This window comes from Microplitis mediator, chromosome 7 (genome assembly GCF_029852145.1).
Source record: "Microplitis mediator isolate UGA2020A chromosome 7, iyMicMedi2.1, whole genome shotgun sequence".
In the NCBI taxonomy this organism is placed as follows: domain Eukaryota; kingdom Metazoa; phylum Arthropoda; class Insecta; order Hymenoptera; family Braconidae; genus Microplitis; species Microplitis mediator.
Genome location: NC_079975.1, coordinates 8,228,238 through 8,253,538, shown reverse-complemented (window position 1 = coordinate 8,253,538; position 25,301 = coordinate 8,228,238). Strand labels below are relative to the sequence as shown.

The following is a 25,301-nucleotide window of genomic DNA, read 5'->3' as shown; positions in this document are numbered from 1 at the left end:
TGAAACTTATTAGTTCAATACTTGTGTATACTTCAAATGTTTTTGGTTTTTTAACTTGTCAATATGCATGTTAATAACTTGAAGATCCTGACGATTGGTTTTTACTAAGACTTTTTTTTTTCTAACAGCCTTTTTAATTCCAACTGCTTCATTTTTTCGCTGTTGGAATCAATTTCTACAAACGTTTTTTCAAAATGGTATTAACATCGCACTCGCGCCGCGCCACTTGTTGAACAGTTTTGACAGAAGAAAAAATTTATCGGATTTTTTCAGTCAACAAAAAAGAAAGTTAAAAATTTTTCCAGCTTTGTAACGAAATTTCCTGTCTTTTCCAGTATATTTATAACTCCTGACATTTCTAGATTTATCAGAAATGTGGCCACCATGAACACATTGTTTATACTTCTTTACATTGAAGCTCAAAGTTTGAATTTAATGGAGTCAATAAATAATTTAGCGGACAGAAACTAGTAGTTTTTTGCTCTAGACAACCAGTTGGCTATTTTCAACTCCGAGGGCCAGTTTTCCAATTCGAAATTTGTATACAACAAAGAAAATTTATATATTTCATATATATTACACACTAAAAGCGATAATTAATATCAGATTAAAAAATTGATTCTCTTTCATGAGTCCGAAGTTGACTTATTTTAATATAACTAAAATTTTTAAAAACTCATGTAGAAAAAAAAAGTCTTGAATATCAATGACTCCGAATTATTAAAACTAAATAGAGAAAATAATTATATTATAATGTAAATAATAATAAAAAGAATTTATAAATAAATAAATAAAAACTCGCAACATTATTTGTAAAAGATTTTTTCTACTCTTTTCAAAGTATTCATTTTAAATAATCGAACGGATTAAACACAAGAATGAAATAATTATTACATGGTATTGTTTGTTGGTATAAATTATTTACCAATGAAAAGAGATGCGAGATGTTTAGCATTGGACCTTTCTTCTGAATGAACATCCTTCTGTCAAACGAGCTTTGCCACCCGTGGGTGTGCACAATATTATACGACAACCATCGCACTCAACTGGTCGCTGAGCATGTGAAAAAATGGTCTTGATAGCGTAACATCCTGGGCATTTAACATCCATGAAGTAGCTGTTTGGTTTCTGAACCAATCTCTTCAGCTTGTGCTTCCTCTTTTCTTCCGCTGGGCTCGGGTGAAGATAATCTTTGGCTAGCGGCATTTTGTAATTAGTAAATAATAATTATCAATTAATTAATTAGAATATATATGTGATAAAGAAGATGAAAAAAGGAAGTATTTCATAACGTGACAGACGATAGAGGATGGAATAATGGAATAGGTCAGAAATTATGTGCGATTTTAAAAAAAATTGAAAAAAACCTGAGAAGAGAGGCAGGGTCACGAAGTTTTAAGCATGAGGACAATCAAGATACCGACGTACATGAAGAAGTATAGAATAGGAAGAAAAATATTAAAGATACCAAAATAAAAATATTATAATCTTGAAGTTCGTAGACAATTAACAATTTTCGAATTTGTTTTTTCAATAATTTAATTTAAAAAAAATAAAGAAATAAAATTATGCACATGTAGAAAATTGAAAAAATTCTAGGTGCAATTTTTTAAAATCTATCGTTTTTAAAAAAATTCAAAAATTATTAGACGTCAACTAATTTCAGTATCATATATTATTTATTATTTGTTATGTAGAGAGAAATGAGAGTATATATCTATATATATTAAAATAGTGTAAAAATTTTGAAAAAAACCAAAAGTTATGTAAATAAAAATTATTATTATTATTTTGAATGAATGAATGAATATATTTATTAAATTATCTAAATATTTATTATTCAACACAAAAATTTTGAATAATTAGTTTTTACTTGACCTTCTTTTTTCAACCGTTAAATTTTTTAAAGACTTGCGCATTCATGTTTTGCCCACAAAAACAAAAAAATCAGATTCATGACCAAAGGGTTGTCCCCTCTCGACCATGGACCACGGCATGATCGTGAGAGACAGGATGGTGGTTTGCAACCCAGTCGCCCCGGTCTATTATTCCCACCGACCGAGACCCATCCTGTCACAATGTTGCGCATTTATTCAAGAATCTTGAGTCGACATCAGACTCATGGGGGCTGCGTTCGGACAGCTCTCTAGACCCAGGGCCGTCTCAGACATATGACCGACACTAACATCTTCTAAATGTTATATATTGAAACTACCTATTTAACGAGTACGTGCGAGAAGTATGTATAATAGTGACATCTACTATTATTTTGGCTTAAATATAAAAGAGCGTCGAATTTAAAATTTTTAACTGACATGAAAATTATTTTATTAATTAAGGAGATACGCTACCGGACTTCTTTCTCACACTCAGAAAAATAAACGGGACTGTCTTTTGTAGTGATTGGTATCTTAAATTAATATTACTTATACACTACAAAGGGGGAGCCAAAAAAACCAACCCATCGAATTTATGTCTTAAAAAGGACTTATAGGGTAAGAGCACCAGTACGCAGCCCCAAACCAGTAGCCAGTCACCCCATGTTAAATTATATCTATATATATTTTGAGCCAATGTTAAAGTATATGACCGGCTGGCTACTAGTTAGGGGCTGGGTACTGGTGCTCTTACTCTATATCGAGAAAAAATTCTCCCATAAGGCAAAATTTTTAGCTCAATTTTCATAGGTGTCGGTAGCCATTTGAAATTTCCCATTTAAATAACATGCAAAAAAATTTTTTTTCATTAAAAATATTATAACTTTTGAACCGTGTGAGATAAAAATTCGGCTTTAGAATATTCTTGTATGGCATTAAATTTCTTTAAAAAAAGTCCTGGGAGTCGAATTTGTAAACTTGATATTTCGTATACTAACAGGCCATCAAAGTCTAGAGTAAACAGAATCATGCAAATTTAAGGCTTTATTATTAAAAATGTCAATACTACGAGAAAATTTGTTCTACATGTAGTGCAATGAAATCACCAACAATATCCACGTTGCAACAAATAATACTTTGTTATCGATCACAATAAAAGAAAAGTATTTGGAAAATCCAAGTAAAGCCTTAAATTTGTATGATTCTGTTTACTTTAGGCTTTGATAGCCTGTTAGTATACGAAATATCAAGTTGACAAATTCGACTCCTAGGACTTTTTGTAAAGAAATTTAATACCATACAAGAATATTCTAGAGCCGAATTTTTATCTCACACGGCTCAAAAGTGATAATATTTTTAATCAAAAAAAATTTTTTTGCATGTTATTTAAATGGGAAATTTCAAATAACTACCGACACCTTTTAAAATTGAGCTAAAAATTTTTCCTAATGGAAGAATTTTTTTCTCGATATATAGGTCCTTTTTAAGACATAAATTCGATAGGTTGGTTTTTTTGGCTCACCCTACACTACAATGATAACACACTTAAATTATAAAAAAACAGCACCACAATTAACAGCAGTAAAAGAAAGCAAGAGCAATATACAGTTTATTGAATACAGATATGTTTGCTGTTAAGATGTCAATATAAGACTGATTGACTTTAGTCGCGCATCTATAAAACAAGAGAAGAAGGCGTTTGTTTTCTAGTTATTCAAATATTTTAAAGATCAGTTTCACATTCGTTACACTTTGTTGCACTTGTAGAGTAAATGAGAATTTTAAAACAATTTTTCTCGAAGACGAAATAGAATTTTTGAAAATACGAAATTTCTAGCCCTATGTTAAGGTTTTAAAAAACGCTAAAGACTCTCTATTTTAGGTTTCTAGTGTTTGTCCGTGAATTAAATTGAATCGAAAATCGGTTACCGTTACCCCTTAAACGTTTACAAAAAAAAAAAAAACTACTTCTAATAAAAAACAAAAAGGTTAATCTCTACAAAGTTTTAATTGTAGACTATGATTGATAAAAATAAATTTTTATAAAAATATTTTTTAAAAATGAAAATAATATACACTAATGCGAAAAATTAAAGGAACAGAAAAATTTTATAACTTTTTTAGTGATTCTTGGAAGGCTGTAACTTTGTGGAAAAAAATCGTATCGAGATTTAAAAAATAACATTTTATAGCGTGAAAACTCTAGTTTTGGTGCATTTTTTTCAAAATTTTTTAAAATATCTGGTTATTACGCAAACATAAGAAATACCGCTGAGTATTAAGAATAATTAATAAATTATTGATGAAAATAACAATTTTTGAGTATACTTTTGAATCTAATTAATATAATTATTGACACAAATAAATTTTACATAAAATTATTACATTTCAATTTTTAAATTTCGCGCCAAGATGGCGCAACTGTGTGTCGCTGTATTCAACGTTTAAATTTTTGCTCAAGTGGGGGTGGTCGAATGATAACAAATCGATTGCTTTGTATCAACTGGCGGTCCAATAGCGGCAGTCAGTATCATCGACAATGGCAGTAATAGTCCAAATCCTTCTTTACGTTTAAATTAAAACACAGTATTGCAGTTAATTATCCATAAAATTTATTGCTCGTAGTGATAGTTTAATTAAAATGTGCAGTGTTTGTAAACTTTAAATTGTGCAAAGTGTCTGTAGTATCGTTAAGTGTTGAGTATTCAGTGCTAGTGTAAAGTATTGCGAATTGCTGATGCTGATAACTTCCAAGTTCCTGAGACAAATCATCTGGCATCGTCTGGTGGGAAAATAGCAGTTAAGTGACGTTTTTTTAGCTGCAATGCACTTGCAGCAATTCAAATTAAATCTCCAAGTGTATAGGACACCCTATCGCATATTATTTCGCCACCAAGGTTTGTTCAAACACTTGCGTGTTTTTTTTTTTTAATTATTTAAATATTTTTCTATCATATTCGAAATTTGAACCCTTAATATTAAGAACTTCCTGATTGCAATTTTCTGTTTCCAATTTAAATAACCCGGGGAAATTTTTTGTTTAAATTTTGAATTTTATAACTCAGCCTATTATTGTACTGAAAAGGTCAACACATATTCTTGTTGGAAATCGAAAGCTCTACAAGAAAGTTCACTTATCATTTTTTAATAAATTTACTCTTTCAAAAGTTATTCGATGTCAAATTTGAATTTATGATAAATGTTGGTATTATTTGAGTTTCCCAAGGAAAATATCAGTTTTATCACAAAATTCCATAGGACTTTTTTTGTAGATCGTTTAATTTCTAACAAATTTTTCCTTAAGAATTTTTCAAAATTCGGGTATTCTCCTTAGTTATTCGCGTAGGAATTAAGATCGGCCATAATACGACTTTTGGAGCTTTTTGATTTTTAATGCGAATAACCAAAGAGCATTCGAGAATTTTGAAAAATTTGTAAATAATAATTGATTGGAAATAAAAAGATCTACAAAAAAGGTCCTGTAACATTTTGTGATAAGTCTGATAGTTTCACCAGAAAAGTCTAAAATTAGTAGTAATTATATAAATCTGACTTGGTCCCGAATAATTTTTGAAATATTTAATTTATCAAAAAATTAGAAGACTTTTTTGGTGGAGCATTCAATTCTCTACGAAATATGTATTGAACTGTATGCGGAAAGAAAATTATGGCAGCGGTTCCCATAATTTTGTGAAATTTTTTCCTATGCCATCATAGGAATTACGACCATAAATTATGGGAGCGGTTCCTATAATTATAGGAATGTTTCCTATAATTATAGGAATAGTTCCTATAATTATGGGAATGATACCCATAACACTATAGGAATGGTTTCTATAATTTATAGGAATACTTTCTATAATATTATGGGAATCATTCCTATAATTTATGGGAATGGTTCCTATAATTTATAGGAACCATTCCCATAAATTATAAGAACCATTCCCATAATATTATGGGAATGGTTCCTATAATAGTATGGGAACTATTCCCATAATATTATGGGAGTGATTCCCATAATGCAATTGGAACGGTTCGTATACCATTATGGGAACCATTCCCATAATATCATGGGAATAGTTCCCACACTATTATAGGAACCATTCCTATATAATATTATGGGAATGGTTCCCATATTATCATGAAAAAATTATTTTAAAGAAGTGTGGTAATCACTTCTACAATACACAGAAATATTATTAAACCCAAAAACAAAAATTCAAACATTGAAAAAAAAAATTGTATTTGGCAAAAAAACATTAAAATTTTTAACAAGAATTTTTTGTCAGCACAAAACATTCAAGAAAATTCAAATTTTGGGAAATTTCTACACTATTGTGCAAAAAAAAAATTTTATGATATTATAGGGATAGTTCCCATAACATTATGGGAATAGTTCCCATAATATTATAGGAATAGTTCCTATATTAATATGGGAACCATTCCCATAATAGTATGGGAACTATTCTCATACTATTATGGGAATGGTTCCCATAATATATGGGAACTATCCCTATAGTAGTATAGGTACTATTCCCATACCATTATGGGAACCATTCCCATAATGCATAGCAAAACTTCCCATAATTTTCTTTCCGTGTAAGGTGTACTTAATTTTTCATCTTTAAAAAAACCCAAAAATTATTAGACATCGTCTAATTTCAGATGAGTGCGAATGTAACTGATAATTGTCAATTTAGAAAATTTTGAAATTAGTGGATTAAATTTAAATCGAATGAAATTTAAAAAATGCAAATTTGTAGAATTTGAAAATCAGTGTGTGCATTTTTTTCATTTTTTGATTTTTAGGTAAATTTTTTTTTTAAATCTAGGCATTGTATTTGTATTATGGTCGATTGTTTAAGGAATTTTGTCATAACCTATCATAATTAATTGAGTAGAATTCAAAAATACCATTCGTTAAAAAATTTTTATATATATATATATATATATATATATATATATATATATATATATATATATATATATATATATATATATATATATATATATATATGTATGTATGTATGTATATATTATTTTTATTTTATTTTCATTTTTATCAATCATAGTTTATAATTAAAACTTTGTAGAGATTAAACTTTTTTTTTTTTATTAAAAGTAATTTTTTTTTTTTTTTTGTTTGTAAACGTTTAGTTAACAAAATAATTTTCACGTCAGTTAAAAATTTTAAATTTGACGCTCTTTTATATTTAAGTCAAAAGAAAAGTAGATGTCACTATTATACATGCTTCTCGCACGTACTCGTTAAAATAGGTAGTTTGAATATATCACATTTAGAAATCTCTTAGATCGTCCCTGTGTCTGACACGGACCTAGGACAAAAGGGTTCTTTCGGACCCTCTCCTTAGGAATGATCGCCTTGCATATAAAGTTCTTGTCTGTATTCAGGAGGTGGGAGCACTACCTCTCAGATTCATCCCATGGATCATGATCAAGAGGGGGCAACCCTTTTGTCATGAAACTTTTTGGGCAAGATTGCTGAGTGGCAGCGTGGCGGCTTTAGAACGAATCCTACAGGTAAATGAATTATTATTAATTTGTGAAAATAATTCATTTACACCTGGCAGGAATCGAACCGAAGGCCTTGGGCAGCACTTGAGTTCGAAGACAAGAGCGTTATCTACTCGACCACAAATGCTGCTTGAAAATCTATGATCTATTTCCTCCTATAATAAAATTAAAATGAGAATTAAGGTATTGGCTCCGTGCGCTTACGTATACTACTATAGAAGTAAATGTGAATTGTGTATACGTCGCGTGCTTAAAGGTAAAAGGGCTTATAGCTAAGGGTTAGAAGGAATTTGTGGATTAAAAGGCCTATAAAAAATTTTTTTTTGCTATTCTGTTTGAAATTGTCTGAAACGTAAAAATCTGTGAAAAAAAAAAAGTTGGTATCCTAAAGCTGAAAGGGCGTATCTCAAGACATACGCCCTTTTACCTTTAAGAAAAGTACTACTTAAAGGTAAAAGGGCGCATAAAAAAAAATTGTATTTTTTATACCAAATGTTAAATAACGCGTTACTAGAACCAAAAGGGCGTATAAACAAAAATTTTTTCGCTCCAATCAATGTAAAAATGTTGAAAACATTAAAATCTATGGAAAAAACAAAAAAAATATCCATCCCCATGGGTTTTTAAAAATTTTTGCCTGTCAGTATTTACTTTATTTATTCAAAAATTAAAAAAATTGCTGACTGTCAGTTACACTCATAAAGTAGCCAACTACAATTTTAGTTTTTAATTATCATTAGTAAATTTTTAAAAAATATACACAACAAAATTTGAAATTTCTTCTCAGGGATTTTAAAAAATTTTTGCTTGTCAGTATTTACTTTATTTATTCAAAAATTTAAAAAACTGCTAACTGTCAGTTACACTCATAAAGTAGCCAGCTACATTTTTACTTTTTAATTACCAAGTTAATTAACATTAGTAAATTTTTTAAAAATGTCCACAATAAAATTTAAAAATTATTCCCATGGATTTTTAAAAGTTTTGCCTGTCAGTTTACTTTTAAATAAATTTTCGTGATGACTGCTATTTCCATCACATAAAATAGTGGTTTGATAACCGAGCTGATAATATTTAAAGTTGGCGCTACCGTGTAATTCAGTGATATAAAATATGGTGGTTGAAGAGTAGTGTTGATTTATATCTCCCCTTACGTCTTGGTCTTGCGTCGTCTTTTGGAATCGCCAGCTCGCCAAAAAAAAATGCTGCTGCTCCATCTCCATCCTGCGTCTTCCTCTATATCTATACCATCATCCATATCATCCATCCGTATTGTGGATTGTTGGTAGCTTTAGTTTCATTTGGAAGGTTATAGATTCATGCTTATATTTGGGGTGTGGCATCTTATTTAAATAAATAATAAATAATATGTCGTTCAATTTAAATATTACCGTGACTTTGTGATTTATTTTCTTTTTTTTTATTAACATTAGACGCAATCTCATAATCTATCAGTTTCATTGTCCAAATTTCAATGCTCAAGTGTTGTCATCAGTGTTGACTATATATTTTTTTTTTTTTAAATTTTATTTTGTCCAAGGGGTTGAAAATTTAATATAAACACAATTAAATAAATAAAAATTAATACGTTTTGAATAATAAAGTGAAATAAAAATTATAAGTTGGTAATTATGAAGACATTTGATATTAAAAAGTGTTATAGGTTAAATGAAATTTGTATTCATCAAGTATTGCTAAGATGATTCATATAAGTAAATCAGTTATAATTGTATGGAGCTTACGGCAACATAATCAGCTATTGTCGGAATCATATTTAAGGATTTTAAATTAAAAGTTCATGAAACGACGAGTTATATTTAAGCTGTGGGATGTTGAATACCGTCTGTTCCCCACAGCCTCCAGAATACACCGAGATGTCTCGGTTGGCTGATTATTTTGTGGTCGTTGGTTATGATCATGGTAAAGAAAGTAAGTATAGTGCAACTGGTTTTATTTAATTAATTAATTAATTGGTTAATCAATTTATTTATTTGACATTAAAGGAGCTGGAACAAGTAATGGAATTATTGTCCAAAGATTTCCTGAGAAAGATTGGCCAGACACACCATTCATTGAAGGCATCGAATGGGTAAGTAATTTTTATGGTGGCCACATTTCTGGAAAACCTAGAAATGTCAGGAATTATAAATATACTGGATAAATCAGGGAAAAGTCAGGGAATTTCGTCACAAAGCTGGAAAAATTTTTACTTTCTTTTTTTTTGACTGAAAAAATCTGATAAATTTTTTTTTCGGTCAAAACTGTTCAAAAAGTGGCGCGGCGCGAATGCGATTTTAATACCATTTTGAAAAAACATTAGTAGAAATTGATTCCAATAGCGAAAAAATGAAGCAGTTAGAATTAAAAAAGGCTGTTGGAAAAAAAAGTCTTAGTAGAAACCAATCGTCAGGATCTTCAAATTATTAACATGCATATTGACAAGTTAAAAAACCAAAAACATTAAAAGTATACACAAGTATTGAACTCATAAGTTTCACTATATTTATTATTCGTGCACTTGATTAATATTCTATAAAATGTTCTTATTTATGAAATTTATTCTAGTGAAAATGAAAAATTTATTTATATTTTATTATAGAGTAAGTTATATAAAATCATAGATTTAAAATAAAAAATAAAAAATTATTCATGTAATAAATAAAAAAAATCTATGAACATTGACAAATAATAATATAAAGTTTCATTTAACGACAATAATTTATTTATTTATTGAACTGACTTACACAATTTTATTTTGAATTTAATAAATATTTCCAATGATTAAATTTTACTACATATAGTCAGGGAATTTTAATTTAAACAATCTGTGGTCACCATGTTATTTATTTAAAATATTTATATTTACATATTTAATGTATTCATTTGTTTGGTAGTTTTGTCAGCCACAAGGATGGGCGCTTTCGACAGAAAGACAGGAGCCACGTTTTTTCGTGTCCGTCCTTACGGACATAGATGCGAACCGTCATTACTGTGCATGCATGTGCTTCAATGAAACTGTATCTATTGTACCGAGTAAACCGGTTGACGAAGAGGAAGAACCTGTTGATGGAGTTAATCGTACACTAGTTAGAGCTATTCCAGCAATTACACATCATAGTATTATGTACGCGCCAAAATGTCTGGTGTTGGTTTCAAGATTAGATTACATCGAAACATTTCGGGTATTCATTTATTTTATTTTATTGACAGCTATTTCTCTGAGCAAATAATTTTATAAGGCAACACGTAATATTATCACTGATTAAATAATCGCATTGATAATGTTTTGTAAATATAATTCCCATATTTTTTTTTTAACTTCTGATTTTATAAGTTGTGTTGCTATTACACTGTAAAAAATTTGCGGAGTGAAAGTGGATTAAATCCGGAGTGGACAATATGCGCAGTGATTTTTTTAAAAACTCCGGAACTCCGAGTGAATTCGGATTTAAATAAAACCCGGATTCTCTTTTGATTTTTTACAGTGTAAGATTTAATTATGTTGATTATTTACTTTGTCTTGATAATATTACATGAAAAAATTTTATGATGATATGTAAACTTATTATTAGCTATGAATGTTTATATACATGTCTTATTATAGAACTGTTTGGGTATTATTTATACGGTGTACGTTGAAAATCATGAAATTCCGCTGGAAACATTAGTTGGTAATATACTAGGATGTATTCAAGTACCACCAGCAGGTGGTCCACAAGTTCGTTTTAGTATAGGTGCTGGTGATCGACAGGCATTACAACCTCCGATAAGTCCATCTCTTCCAATTACTCACACTAGTGTTAATTTATTATTCCAACAACTTGGTAATTAATATCATTCAATATACTTTTTTTTTTATAATTTATGTCTGTCATGATCAGGTCTACCTAAATTATAATTCTATTCGGGTCAACTCTACCAAATGATATCAATAAATGAGGCGCCCAATTTCAAATTTATTTTTAAATTACAGCAAAATTCAAAAATATATTTTTACACAACAGAAAGTATTTTTCATTATTTGATAAATAATTCAAAGTAAAGAAATAAATAAAAACTCATTTTTAAACTACAGTAAAAAACTTTTCGTTTAAATCCGGGTTTAAAATTTCTTATTTGTTAGATTTGTCTGATTTTGAAAAACATTCTGAACTTTAAAATTAAGTGACGTTTTCATTAAATTCTCTATAAATTTGATAGCAGTCAACAAAAATAGTAAAAAAAATTATAAGAAACTAAATTTTAACTTTTTTGGACATGTTCGTTTTAAAAACTAGTCTCAGATATAGATTTTTTCAGTAGAGATATGATAAGGAAGTAAAGTTATAATTTGAGTAAATTTTTTTATGACAGAAATGTAAATGCAAAATTTTAAAATGGATCTGAAGATCGGAACGTTTTTTGCGCAACGGAAAAAAATTGAAAGTAAATTTCTACTGGATTTCTAAAATGTTTCGCATTTAGATGCTGGTGAGTCAGCCGAAAATTGCAGGCCACCCCCATTTCCGGAACTACCCTTTAAGCAGTTGAAGTACATACATTTTTTTTAGTTTCGTTACGCAAAAACGTTCTGATTTTCAAGTACGTATTTTAAAAACTAATTATTTATATTTATATTTTATTTATTTACAGGAATTCGTAATGTATTAGTATTGTTTTGTGCGGTAATGACCGAACACAAAATTCTATTTCATTCTGCTAGCTATTCTAGACTTACTGAAAGTTGTCGAGCGCTTACTGCATTAATGTATCCATTTCGATATACTCACGTATACATTCCATTATTACCTGCTGCTCTTGTTGAAGTTCTTAGCACACCAACACCATTTATTATGGGTGTACATAGTTCGTTAAAACATGAAATAGCTGAACTTGTGAGTAATGTTTTTTTCAAACCATTCCTATTATTAATAATAATAATAATCTTTGAAATTGAATTTTATTATTTGCAGATGGATGTAATAGTAGCTGACTTAGATGGTGGTTCCATAATGGTTCCAGATGGAGTATCACTGGCCCTCCTTTCCGAACCATTGTTATCGCAAACACAAGATGCTTTATCACTTGTTCTACAGCCACAACTTACTTCCGCGGATCACGCATTCCTTCCTGCGGTCGTACCAGTCACTGATCCTCCAATGTTAGATAAAGAATTAAGAGCAGTATTTATGAGAACTTTTGCACAATTATTACAAGGATATCGTAGTTGTCTTACATTAATTCGAATTCATCCAAAACCAGTTATCACATTTCACAAGGTTTGTTTTAATTAATTTTAATCCTCAATGGTCACATCGGGTCCAGAAAACCTCAGAAAATTTTAAACTCTAAGTTTTTATATCCAAATTCTTCGAATTTTTTTTTTTTTCTACAAAATTCAATTGTAATTTAAATTAAAAATTGAGGTTCATTTTAAGGTTCAGTTAACGAATAAAAAAAAAGATTTTTTCATCCTAAAAGTTCGAGTTTTTTCCTCTAAGTTTCAACCTCAATAACTTTTTTTCTATCAACTTTGAGCATATGACACAAGAGACCTTTTTTGTAAAGAATTTAATTTCCTACAATATCTAACAATTCAAAAATCGGAAAAAAATTTTTTTGACAGTTATTTATAAAATAGAAGAAAAAATTGTATTCAATGTATTTTAAATGGGGACCCCCCCCCCCCCCCCCTCGTGCTCAATTTTTGAGATACAGACCTGAAATTTTAGGAGGATTTCTTTTTCATTAAAGTAATTTTTGAGATGCATTTCTTCGAATTACTCAAACTTCTCGGATTCAAACTACTCAACTTCAGGGTGGCCACGAACAGGGAAAACCGGGAAATATCATGGAAATGTCAGGGAACTTCGAAAAGTATCCGAGAATTAAATTGTAACAGTTCAAAATTTAAAAAATTTTAAATTATACACTAGTTATAAAAATTAAGGGATATTAAAAAAATTTCAAATTTTAAAGTGATTTTCAACAGGTTGTAACTCGAAGGAAAATGGTTATACGACAAAAACAAAAAAGGCAAATTGTAGCTTCAAGTGTCTAGTTTTCTGATCTGGTCTTTAAATTTGTTTATTATGTGCGGTTCCGGAGTAATCCTAAGAAAATATATGCACTTTAATGAGTAGAAATCGTGTGACCTTGACAGGTTGGTTATAAAGCACAACCTCTCCGCTTCGCTTCCGAGGCGTGCAAAACTATCGAAAAAGAAATTTACCAAATTTTTGCCCGTCTTAAAAACGGTCTTCGAGCTTCAATAAATTTTTTTCAATAATTGTCATTGACTTTTTATTGCTCCGGAACCGTGCATAATAAAAAAATTTAAAGACCCAGATCAGAAAACTAGACACTTGAAGCTACAGTTTGACTTTTTGTTTTTATTGTACGACCATTTTCCTTCGAGTTACAAACTGTTGAAAATTACTAAAAAATTTGAAATTTTTTTAATATCCCTTAATTTTTGTAACCAGTGTATTTTGAATTCATTTAAATCATAAAATTTTTTATTAAATATTTTAACTTATACATTTTTAACATCGAATAATCAAAAGTAGGCAATATTAATTTATTTTATTGCCATTTTTTCTAGTTTCTCGCATGATTTAATTATCAAATTTAATTATTAAAAATGAAAATATAATAAAAACTTTAAATATCTAAATGATACGAATAAAATTTCTAAATCAGGGAAAAATGTGAAAAACTTTACTGGATAACCGGGAAATATCAGGGAATTTTGAAATCATTTCTTTGTGGCCACCCTGGACTTGAACAGATTAATCAAAAAGACAATTTTTTTTTTCTGACACAGTCTAATAACTATTTTTAGTCAAATTTTGTTAATATAGATATACAAATATATGAGTGATCGGGTACTAAATCTTTTATCTTAACCCGTTAAAGTGAGCGACTACTGGCACTGATCAGGCTTAGGGTTTTTTTACCTTTTATTTATTTCAATATTTAATTAAAAATATTAAAAAGTAATAAATTTATTGTTATTTTAATGTAAAAAGTTTCTTTTTTTTATATAGACCCCTTGTGACCGTAATGATTCGTTCCGGAAGTGTAACCATTGAGGACTGAATAAACATTAATTATTTTTTTTTAGGCGGCATTTGTTGGTGAACGAGGTCTCACTGATTGTGATTTCACTATTAGAGTATTAGATTGCATGTTCTTTACTTCTTTTATCGCTGAACGTGGTCCACCATGGCGACCTTGTGATATATGGGATGAACTGTATAGTAATATGAGTGATCAGCTCAAACAAGAATCTCAGGATCACGGTAAGTCACTTCTATTACTATTTATTTATTTATATTTACCATTATAATAAATTTTTTTTTTTTTAAATATAGGATTGGTATTGACTCATATACAAGAGTTAGCAAAACAACTAGACAAAAATGAAAATCCAAATCCCCAAGTTTATGTACAAAAAATATTAAAACCACCAGAAGGTGCATTCGCAAGAATACATCAGCCACTTTTTCCGCACATTAATTCAGAGCAAGTTCAGGCAATCATAGACGAAGGTTTAACTAAAAATAATTTAAAAGTACGTTTATCAACACTTCAACCTCGAATAGTGCCATCAGGTCCTCACATATCGATGGTCCATGATATTAGACATTTAGTTAGTAATTCAGCTCGTAGATTAGAAGTACTCCGTAGTTGCGTCAATTGTATATTTGAAAATAAAATATCAGATGCACGTAAAACATTTCCAGCAGTATTACGCGCGTTAAAAAGTAAAACTGCTCGGTTAGCGTTGTGTATGGAGTTATCTCAACATGTTATCGGTAATAAAGCGATGCTTGAACACCAACAATTTGATTTAGTTGTTCGTTTAATGAACTGCGCATTGCAAGATGACTCAGCTATGGATGAACACGGAGTAGCCGCAGCTTTACTCCCCCTAGCTACAGCATTCTGTCGTAAATTGTGTACCGGAGTGATACAATTCGCGTACACTTGTATTCAAGAGCATCCTGTATGGCAAAATCAGCAGTTTTGGGAAGACGCATTTTATCAGGATGTGCAAAAAGATATTAAACGCTTATATTTACCAGCTGATAATTTAATGAGACTAGGAAATGAAGGACTTGTCAGTCCGATAAGTCCGAGAGAATATAAAGAATTTTCCTTGCGCGACCGAACTTCGATGTATCGAAATCAAGAACCATCGGCATTGGAAATAGCGGCTGAACAAATGAGAATATGGCAGTCTATGGATCCGGATAAACAAAAAGAACTTGTTGCTAGTGAAGAAAGTACGATATACAGTCAAGCTATTCATTACGCTAATCGAATGGTATACTTATTAGTTCCACCGGACATCAGCGCTAAAACACATCGGCAAGATCATGTTTATGATGATGAAAGAACGAGTAATAGTGTCACTAATAGGTAAATTATTATTATTATTTTTATTTGAATTAAATATTGTAGTAGAAAATATTTTTTTTGCACAACTCAATTGCGAAGCGATGCGATGTGTTCTGCTAACGCTTACTCGGTTCTAGTTGATTTATTCAAGTAAAAATCATAATTACATTTATTTAAATATGCTCAACTAGAATGAAATTCGTACTATTTGAAAGATTATTTATCAATGAATAAAACGCACTCAATTTTAAGTGACTTTTTTTGGTAGTACGACTTATAGTTCGCGGATAAAATATCCACGAGAAAATATCCGAATACAAAATATCCCCGGACTAAATATTCAAGAGACAAATAATCCGTGACAAAATATCCTGTAGATAAATCTTATTCAGGAAAATATATTTTAAGTTAAAAAACAATTAATGGTTTTCGATAAACGGGTACCGTACCATATCAAGCATATGTGTTGATCTATTTTTAATATCACACACTCAAATTTTATGTGCAAATATATTAAAAATTTCTGATAAAAGGGTACCGTACTATTTATATGAAAGGTATTTATATTATAAGATATTTTGTCGGGGATATTTTATCTATCGAGTATTTAGTCCGGCGATATTTTGTCTATCGGATAAATTGTATTCGGATATTTTATCGCGGATATTTTGTCTTCGGATAATAAGTGACGGTACCCTTTTTTTAACCCGGTGTTAATTTCGGTGTTGCCAAGTATCATAATAGGGACAAGATTTTTGTCTTAATTTTGAAATAAATGATTCAAATGTTTGATATTACAGCGAAAATATTGGTCTGATCAAAAAAGTTATCAAACAAAAGTTGTAGGAAATTTAATTTTCTAAAAATAATTTTTCTTAAAATTTTTTTATACGACTAAATTTTACACAACTTTTATTTGAAAATTTTTTTTATACGACCAATATTTTTGCCGTAATATAAAAAGTTTTACACCATTAATTATTAATTGTTATTTTTAAATTAAAGCATAAATTCTGACGCGGGAAGTCCTCGGTTTCCGTGGCGCCGTCAAATGACCGCGAATTCTTAAAGAACTCGACGAAATAAGACTTTTTTTTAAACAGCTACAACTTCTTCAAAAATGGACTAATTCAGAAGTTTTTTTCTCAAAATTTTCGTCTTTAAATGAAATTTCCGGAAAAAAATACAAAAAAAATTGAAGATATTAAAATATATGAAATTTTTTAATTTTTGGAAAAAATCGCATTTTTCTCGAAAACTAAGTGAGATACCGAAAAATTTTATTCTTCCAAAAGTATTATTTTGTCGAGTTCAAAAAAAATTCCCGGTTATTTGGCGGCGTAACGGAAACCGTAGAATCCCCAGAATTTTTTTACTTAAATAAATATATTGAAGAAAGATTTTCCAATTTTTTTTTTTATATTTATCAATTGTGATATTTGAATACTTATAAATTTTTTAAACAGTGTACCAAGCGATAGTGGCGATGCGGAGTCAGGTTTCGAGGAAACTGATCCCGGGGAGACAGGCATTGCTGTGATAAGGATGGTATCACGATTTGTCGATCGCGTTTGCACAGAAGGCAGTGTCAGTGCTGATCATGTTCGGTGCCTTCATCAAATGGTTCCGGGTGTCGTTCATATGCACATCGAGACTCTTGAAGCCGTTTACCGTGAAAGTAAAACTTTACCGCCGATACAAAAGGTATTTAAATATGAATAATTATTCTTTAATTACTTGCATAATATAGAGCAGAATAAAGAGACTAAATGGACCCCGTGATGAAAAAATGTGTAAATTTTTGCCCCCTTGCTCTTATAAAATAAATTTTAAAAAATTAATTAATATTCAAAATATTTTAGCCGAAAATACTGACACCGAATATGTTACCCGGTGAAGAAGTTATAATGGACGGCTTAAGAGTTTATCTTCTTCCTGATGGCCGTGAAGAAAGTGTTGTAGGTCTTCCAAGGACACCACCACTCTTACCTGCTGAAGGTGCTATATTCCTCACCAATTATCGAATAGTATTTAAGGGTATACCTTGTGATCCATTTGGTACGTAATCATTATTACTCAGCTTTTTTTACTCAAACATACACAGAAAAAAAAGTTATCTTAAGTCAAGAAAATATTTTGGTCTTGGTCAGAGGAGATTTCTACTTTATCCGAGAAAGAGGTTTTCAAAAAAAAATCATTGAATCAAGAATATTCACTTTCAGTCAATAATTTTTTTTCTGTGTGTGTAATTTTAAGGGATGTTCGAATCGGGTTGTACGAATAATTCGTAACCTTTTGAATAATTTGAAACTTATTCGTCAATTTTATAAACATCCGAAAATTTTTGAATTATTTGTAACTTTTCAAATTATTCGATTCAAATCGAGAAAATTTTGATTAGCTTCCAAATATTCAATTTTTATTTAATGGAGAGCTTACACTGTAAAAAATTGGGAGTGAACTCGGAGTGATTACGGATTTTATTTAAATCCGAATTCACTCCGTCACCTGAAGTTTAAAAAAAAACATTCTGCATACAGAGTAAATAGGGAGTTTGTTTTTACAACTGAGTGATCTCGGAGTGATCTGGATTTTATTTCAATCTGCATTCACTCCCCTTTGGAGTAAATTTCACTCTGAAGGAATTAAATAAATAAACAATCATTCACTCCGCCTTCACTCTGGATTTACTCTGCGTTCACTCCACTAATTTTTTACAGTGTAGTTTTTAAATAATTAAAAATAATTTTATTGTAGACTCGTGTCTGAGTTCTATTTACCTCTGACGAAAATTTGAATAATTTTAAAAAATATTATAATTTTAAGTCATTCAAAAGGAAATTTACGAATAATTCGAAAACTTACGAAAAATTTAAGTTATTCGAAAGTTCAAATTATTCGATTCGATACGAATAATTCATAAACTCGAACTATCGCATACCCCTGGTAGTTTTATTTGGTACAGTAAAATAAATAAATTATTGTAATTAGCTTGTGAACAAATGGTCGTACGAGCGTTTCCTGTTACGTCTTTAACAAAAGAAAAGAGGGTTGCCGTTCAACATTTAGTTCATCTAGATCAATGTCTTCAAGAAGGTCTACAATTACGCTCATGTACTTTTCAACTTATAAAACTAGCTTTTGATGAAGAAGTTACTCCGGAAAATATTGATACGTTAAGAAAACTTGTTAACAAAGCGAGATATCCACCTCACATTTTTCATCATTTTGCATTTAATGGCCAAATATTTGTTGCGCCTACGTCACATCAAAAGGGCAAAGAAAAGAATGCAACATTAAAGTTTGTTTTATTATTTTATTGTATATTTTTAATAATCTATTTTTCACTTAAATTTATATTTATTATTTTATTCCAGGGGTTTTGCAAAAAAAACTCTACTGAAGACAGCGAGAAAAGCTGGATTTAAACCTAAACAATCATCGAAAAGACAAAAATATGTATTACCTAATATGAATCTCACAAGCGGAAATAAATATATGACTTCGCCAGGTAGAATGAGTCTTCCTGTAACTGAAAATAATGATTTAAGTCATGATGACGATCTTAGCAGTAAGTTAATCTATTAATAATTATATGCCTTTATTATTATAACCCGGGAATCATGAGCGCGTATCAAATTGTTTTTTTTTTCTAATCAATTTATTTTTTATCTAAAATTATAAAAATGAAAAAATATAAATTTTATTGATTTTGATTTTTTTTTTATGTGACGTTTTTCTATTTTTATACCCATGTAAAAAAAATTCATTAAAAAAAGATTTCAAAAAAATTCAGCATGTGAAAGTTATAAATTTGAGACAGAACAGAACTTTATGTTTAATTTTTTTCGAACTCTCAGGATTTTAATAGTAAAAAATTGTTGATTTAAAAATTTATGCGGATGAGTTTCTAGTCAGATGAGAACGTTTTCAAAAAATAATTTTCAAAATGTATTTTTACTACATTTGTTTCTGGTTCAAAAAATGTTTAAAAATCTCTAATCTGGAACCTCTGCATTGAAGAGGAAAAATTTAGTAAATATAAGTTTTAAAAACATTTTCATTCGACTCAAAATTTTTCCACACAAAGCTCCAAATTATCTATATTGTTTATTATTAACATTCTGAAAGTTCGAAAAATATTAAACTCCAAGTTCTAGTCTGCCTCAAATTCAGAATTTCTATACGTCAAACTTTTTTGGAATCTTTTTGGAATGAATTTTTTTTTACACGGGTACTTATAGATCAAAATTATGTCAATTAACAGAAAAAAAAAAATTCAGTACGCCCTTATGATACCTGTGACATATTTATTTAAATTTAAATACTACGCTGTAAAAAATCAGGAGTAAATACGGATTTTTATTTGAATCCGAATTCACTCCCTCACTCGGAGTTCCGGAGTTTAAAAAAAAGTTACTCCGCATGAGGAGTGAATAGGGAATTTTTTAATGGGCGGAGTGATTTCGGAGTGACCTAGATTTTATTTAAATCCGCATTCACTCCGGTCCGGAGTTTTAATACTTGAATAAATTTATATTCAATAGAAACAGCCGTTAATTAGAAACATAATTATTTAAATAAATAATTCATTCAGATATTAATAATTAAACTTAAAATATTATGTTTTTAATTTATAAAATGTTTTAGTAACTCACTAAATTATAATTTCATATATATGATACATAGTGAAAATATTAAACTATTAAACAGTTGTAGCGACATAGTTTTTATGGGAATATTTTATATTTTGGTACAAAATGAAATGTTATCTCGTGGTATGATTGATGTAAATCATACGACAGTTTGTGAATCAGTAGAATTATATTTGTGCAAGTTTTATTATCAGCTGCTTATAATTTTTAAAAATCATTTCGCGCGAATATATGGACAGGGAGCTCGTAATTATTTCCGTACTCAATATAAATGTCAAAATATTAAAGACCAAGGCTCACTGTGTTCAAGTAATTTTTTTTATAATTAATATTTTTCGAAACTTCTCTTCGGAGTGAAATTCACTCCACAAATTTTTTACAGTGTAGATAAAAATAATAATAATAATAATAATAATAAATAATAAATAATTAAATTTCCAGTTGATGAATTTGAAGTTACTGGTTTTATATCAGCACCACCAACAGATGCTAAAACTCTAGAGCGATTATCAGAGCGTAGTTATGTCAGAGACTGGTACAGATTAGGCCTGAGCCCAAATAATTTACACAACAACCGTCGAAACGAACCATTTCGTTTAACTTCCGTAAACTGCGCATACATGATGTGTCGTAGTTACCCAGCATTGCTTGTAGTACCAAATTTAATAACTGATGAAAGTATCAGAAGATTCTGTCGTTTTTACAGACACAGTCGTATGCCAGTAGTAACCTGGCGGCATCCGCGTACAAAAGCTTTGTTGATACGCGGAGCCGGTTACCACGGAAAAGGTGTGATAGGAATGTTGAAGGCACACCCGACAACAACCACCAATTTAAAAACGACATCATCAGAAACAACTTCGACGCTAGAACAAGAAAAATATTTAATGGCACTAGTTGCTGCTACTCCGGCATCAGTTGTACGTCAAGGCTCTGCCTGGGGTATGTCTGACAGTTCACTGAGTATTGATTCTCTATTGATTGCCGCAGAAGACAGAAATAATCCTACACCTGAGCAATCAAGAAGAAATCCATTTAATAAAGCAATTGGTACTTTGAGTTCTTCTGCTGGTAAAGGCCCGAAAAATTTTGGTCGCTGGGGTTCATTGAAAGACAAAAGACACAATTCTCAAGCCTCTTTGACATCCGTAAATCAACGTGGTACTGTCAGACACTCAGCAGATTCTGACAGTGGAACTGAGTGCGTCCATACTTTTCAAAGAGCAGCTCTCTATATATTGGGAGAAAAAGCCCACATGAGAGGAGTAAAAGCCGAGTCATCACCTAAAATAGATTTTATACCCGTCGAATACTGCGACTTGAGACACACTAAGACGGCATTTAAAAAATTAATGAGAGCATGCATACCAAGTTCACCAAATGTTGAACCAGATCAAAGTTTTTACAAACTTATCGAGAGCTCAGAGTGGTTACAACAGTTACAGAATCTTATGCAGCTTTCCGGTGCAGTGATAGACCTTATGGATGTCCAGGGATCATCAGTTGCTATTTGTTTAGAAGACGGATGGGACACAACGACAACTGTATGCTCTGTTGCGCAGATATGTCTCGATCCTCACTATCGCACGATCGAAGGCTTCAGAACTTTAATTGAAAAAGAATGGCTTGGATTTGGACACAGATTTGGCCATCGCAGTAATTTAGCTGCCAATTCACAGACCACTAATTTTACTCCAACATTTTTACAGTTTCTTGATATCGTACATCAAATTCAGAAACAATTTCCTCTCGCTTTTGAATTTAATGATTATTACTTAAGATTTCTGGCTTATCATTCAGTGTCCTGTCGTTTCCGTACATTTTTACTTGACTGTGAGTTCGATCGAGTCGAGTGCGGAATAACGGCAGTGGAAGACAAACGGGGTTCACTTACAAGTCATCACAAAGGTGTGGACACTGGCAGCGATGATGAAATTGTTTATCCAGGAGGTAGACTTGCTGGTACTAATATCGGTTGTAATCTAGGTCTTAGTATTTTTGATTACATTGAAAAACAACATGCAAGATGTCCGTTATTTTTTAATTTTATGTACACACCAAATTCAGACCATCCTGTACTGAGACCTGTCTCACATTTACCGAGTCTAGACATATGGCAGTATTATTTCGAAGAAGAATTAGCTCATGGACCAGCATATGATCTTGAAATTCTACAACAAGATTCCCAACAAGAGGAAGAATCAGAGGCTGCTGATGGTACCGCTAAAAGTAATCGTAAAATAGTTACTTTAGGATACGATAATGTAAATAGTTTGGTACCTGATCAATTTACTCATTTACTTGAGGAAATTCATAAACTTGAAACAGAGTTGGGACATTTGCCTCAAAAGTGGAAAATTCTTTGGGATAAATTGGAACTACCAAATACTGATTCGCTGGCACGTCATGCATCTTTCAGTACTGAACTTGTTAGATATCACGGCAGATTAATTCACAAGCGTTCGACATTAGAACTATTACTGCGCGGTAAATTAGCGGGTGGTAATACAACAGGAAATGAAAGCTCTGTTTACGCGCATCCTCATAGATTTGAAAGATTAGACTCGGCGACTCCGACTCACTGTGACGCTTGTTCGGGTGTCTTGTGGGGCCCAGTTAAAGCTGGATTGCGTTGTGTTGATTGTGGTCACGTGTGTCATGACAAGTGTGCTGACACTGTACCCAAAAATTGTACCAAATACAAAACGGTTGCTGATAACTTGCAATCCCATACTCTGACACGCAGTGGCAATGATACTGGAAGTGTTAATTCGAGTGTTACGACTATTCAAACATCTTCACAACAATATTACGAACAATTTTCAAGTAATGTCGCCGAAAATCGCACTCATGAAGGATATTTGTATAAACGCGGCGCGTTGTTGAAAGGGTGGAAGCAACGGTGGTTTGTTCTTGATTGTATTAAACATCAGTTGAGATATTATGATGCAATGGAAGATTCTCATTGCAAAGGTTACATAGGTAATTTATTATTTTTTTATATCATTTTTAAACATTGTCTTACACCCGAGTAGCGCACTTGGCTTTGTGACATCTATAAAATGTTGACAAAGCGATCAAAAATTTGTATCACCGAAAAAATATCTGTATAAAAGAATTGACACAAGTGACGACAAAAAGTAAATTACGAATAATTGTCAAATAAATCATCATCTAAATTATTTTTTAATTGAAATGACTTTAGGACCAACATTTGTATGTCTTATTTATATAAAAAAACACTTGGCTTTAAGACAAAAAAAATTTTATTGTCCTTTTAAAAGACGTCGTAAAATTGTATCTGTACTACTTGGGCAATTAAAGACATTCTCAGATAATACTCCTACTTTTTAAAATTTATTTTTTTTTCATTTTTGGCTATCATCCCAATTGGGCCACGTGCCAGTTACTGTTGTATACTTTTTAAATTTATTCAATAACTCAACTGTCATAACGGTATCAAAATTTTATCAATTACCCTGATAGCACTGAGACAACTTTAAGATGTCATTTAAAAGGACAAGACATTTTTTTTTTCTCAAAGCCAAGTTTTCTTAAATAAATAAGACGTATCGATGTTGGTCTTAAGAGTCATAGGAAATTTGTCTTCTTTTTCTCGTCTTAAAAAAGTCATTTCAATTCGAAAATCGTTTAGATGATGACTTACTTGACAATTAATTGTAATTTTCTTTTTGTCGTCACTTGTATCAAGTTTTTTAAGCAGATATTTTTTCGATGACAAATTTCTGATTGTTTTGTCAACATTTTGGTGTCTTATCAATAGGTAAAGAAAGAGGCTCTATAGTAATATCTTATAGATGTCACAAACCCAAGGGAGTGTCCGAGAGCTTATTATTGTTATTAATAAAGTTATCATTATTTTAAAATAATAAATATATTTTTTTTATATTTAAGATCTTGCTGAAGTAGTTTCGGTCAATCCAGCAGCACCAACACCGGGACCACCCAAGAAAACTGATGACAAGTCATTTTTTGATGTAAGTAATTAATGTCACATCCTTTGATGTAAGTAATTAATGCCATCAATGGAGAAAAATTTTATATTTAATTATTTTTTTTAGCTCCGTACAAACAGGCGTACGTATAATTTTTGTGCGGGAGACGCTGCCACGGCGCAAGAATGGATAGAAAAAGTTCAAGCGTGCCTGCAGTAAGTTTTACCTGATGATCAACAATACTCTTTAAATCTAGTATCACAAATGTCTCAAAATCAAGCAAGTGACTGATAACGTAATTTAAGATTATCTTAATTTTGTTACATATTTTTTGTATAGCCTAATAGTGTACGATATATTATAAAAAAAAAAAAAAACTAATAATTGTTTAAGGCAATTATAGTGTATTAAATTATGACAATGACGATGTACTGAATGGAGTTCGATGTATGTGAAAAAATTTTATGCTTTATTCCGCCTACTTAATAATCGAATAAAATATTTATGTATTATAAATATGCTAAACTTTACTTATATATAAAAAAAAAATATTAAAGGAAATATTGTTTCGTTTATTAAACTATTAAATTTTTAATTAAAATCTGTAATTCTATAAATACTGAGTTTTTTAATAATTTTGTTATTATTTTTGCCATGTATTATTATTATTATTATTATTTTTAATATGAAACCAAGACTATAAACATAAAATTAAATATAATTTTGTAATTAAGTTACTAAGATCGTGATATCGCTTATAAAAAATGTTTATAAAAGCTATTACTTTTAATTGTTAAAATACATATATATATTAGACCGATTGAAAAAAAATTATTTTTTGTTTTTCAAGGACACATCCAAAACTTTCAGTAGGATAAAAGAAGACGGCTGTC

At 30.4% G+C, this 25,301-nt stretch overlaps 2 protein-coding genes across 2 annotated transcripts; one reads left to right on the top strand and one right to left on the bottom strand.

The window, feature by feature from the left end:
- Positions 1 to 837: 837 nt before the first annotated feature.
- On the bottom strand, positions 838 to 1,235 carry LOC130671181 (40S ribosomal protein S27-like). Its single transcript, XM_057474913.1, has one exon. It carries the CDS (start codon positions 1,204 to 1,206, stop codon positions 949 to 951), a length of 258 nt encoding a protein of 85 aa, XP_057330896.1. The 5' UTR covers positions 1,207 to 1,235; the 3' UTR covers positions 838 to 948.
- Positions 1,236 to 8,534: 7,299 nt separating this feature from the next.
- LOC130670823 (myotubularin-related protein 13) lies at positions 8,535 to 25,158 on the top strand. The gene is made up of 15 exons (XM_057474377.1): positions 8,535 to 9,341; positions 9,416 to 9,501; positions 10,307 to 10,594; positions 11,017 to 11,236; positions 12,045 to 12,286; positions 12,365 to 12,670; positions 14,518 to 14,695; positions 14,768 to 15,818; positions 17,264 to 17,501; positions 17,660 to 17,855; positions 18,789 to 19,098; positions 19,175 to 19,368; positions 20,894 to 23,434; positions 24,368 to 24,450; positions 24,535 to 25,158. Exons 1-15 carry the CDS (start codon positions 9,242 to 9,244, stop codon positions 24,625 to 24,627), a joined length of 6,126 nt encoding a protein of 2,041 aa, XP_057330360.1. The 5' UTR covers positions 8,535 to 9,241; the 3' UTR covers positions 24,628 to 25,158.
- The last annotated feature ends 143 nt before the right edge of the window (positions 25,159 to 25,301 follow it).

What these genes read in the sequence shown, in the direction of transcription:
- LOC130671181 (XM_057474913.1), bottom strand. Translation starts at nt 1,206, where the DNA reads ATGCCGCTAGCCAAAGATTATCTTCACCCGAGCCCAGCGGAAGAAAAG.
- LOC130670823 (XM_057474377.1), top strand. Translation starts at nt 9,242, where the DNA reads ATGTTGAATACCGTCTGTTCCCCACAGCCTCCAGAATACACCGAGATG. An exon ending in TCATTGAAGGCATCGAATGG is followed by an intron (nt 9,502 to 10,306) that starts GTAAGTAATTTT and finishes TTTGTTTGGTAG; the next exon opens with TTTTGTCAGCCACAAGGATG. An exon ending in ATGACAAGTCATTTTTTGAT is followed by an intron (nt 24,451 to 24,534) that starts GTAAGTAATTAA and finishes TATTTTTTTTAG; the next exon opens with CTCCGTACAAACAGGCGTAC.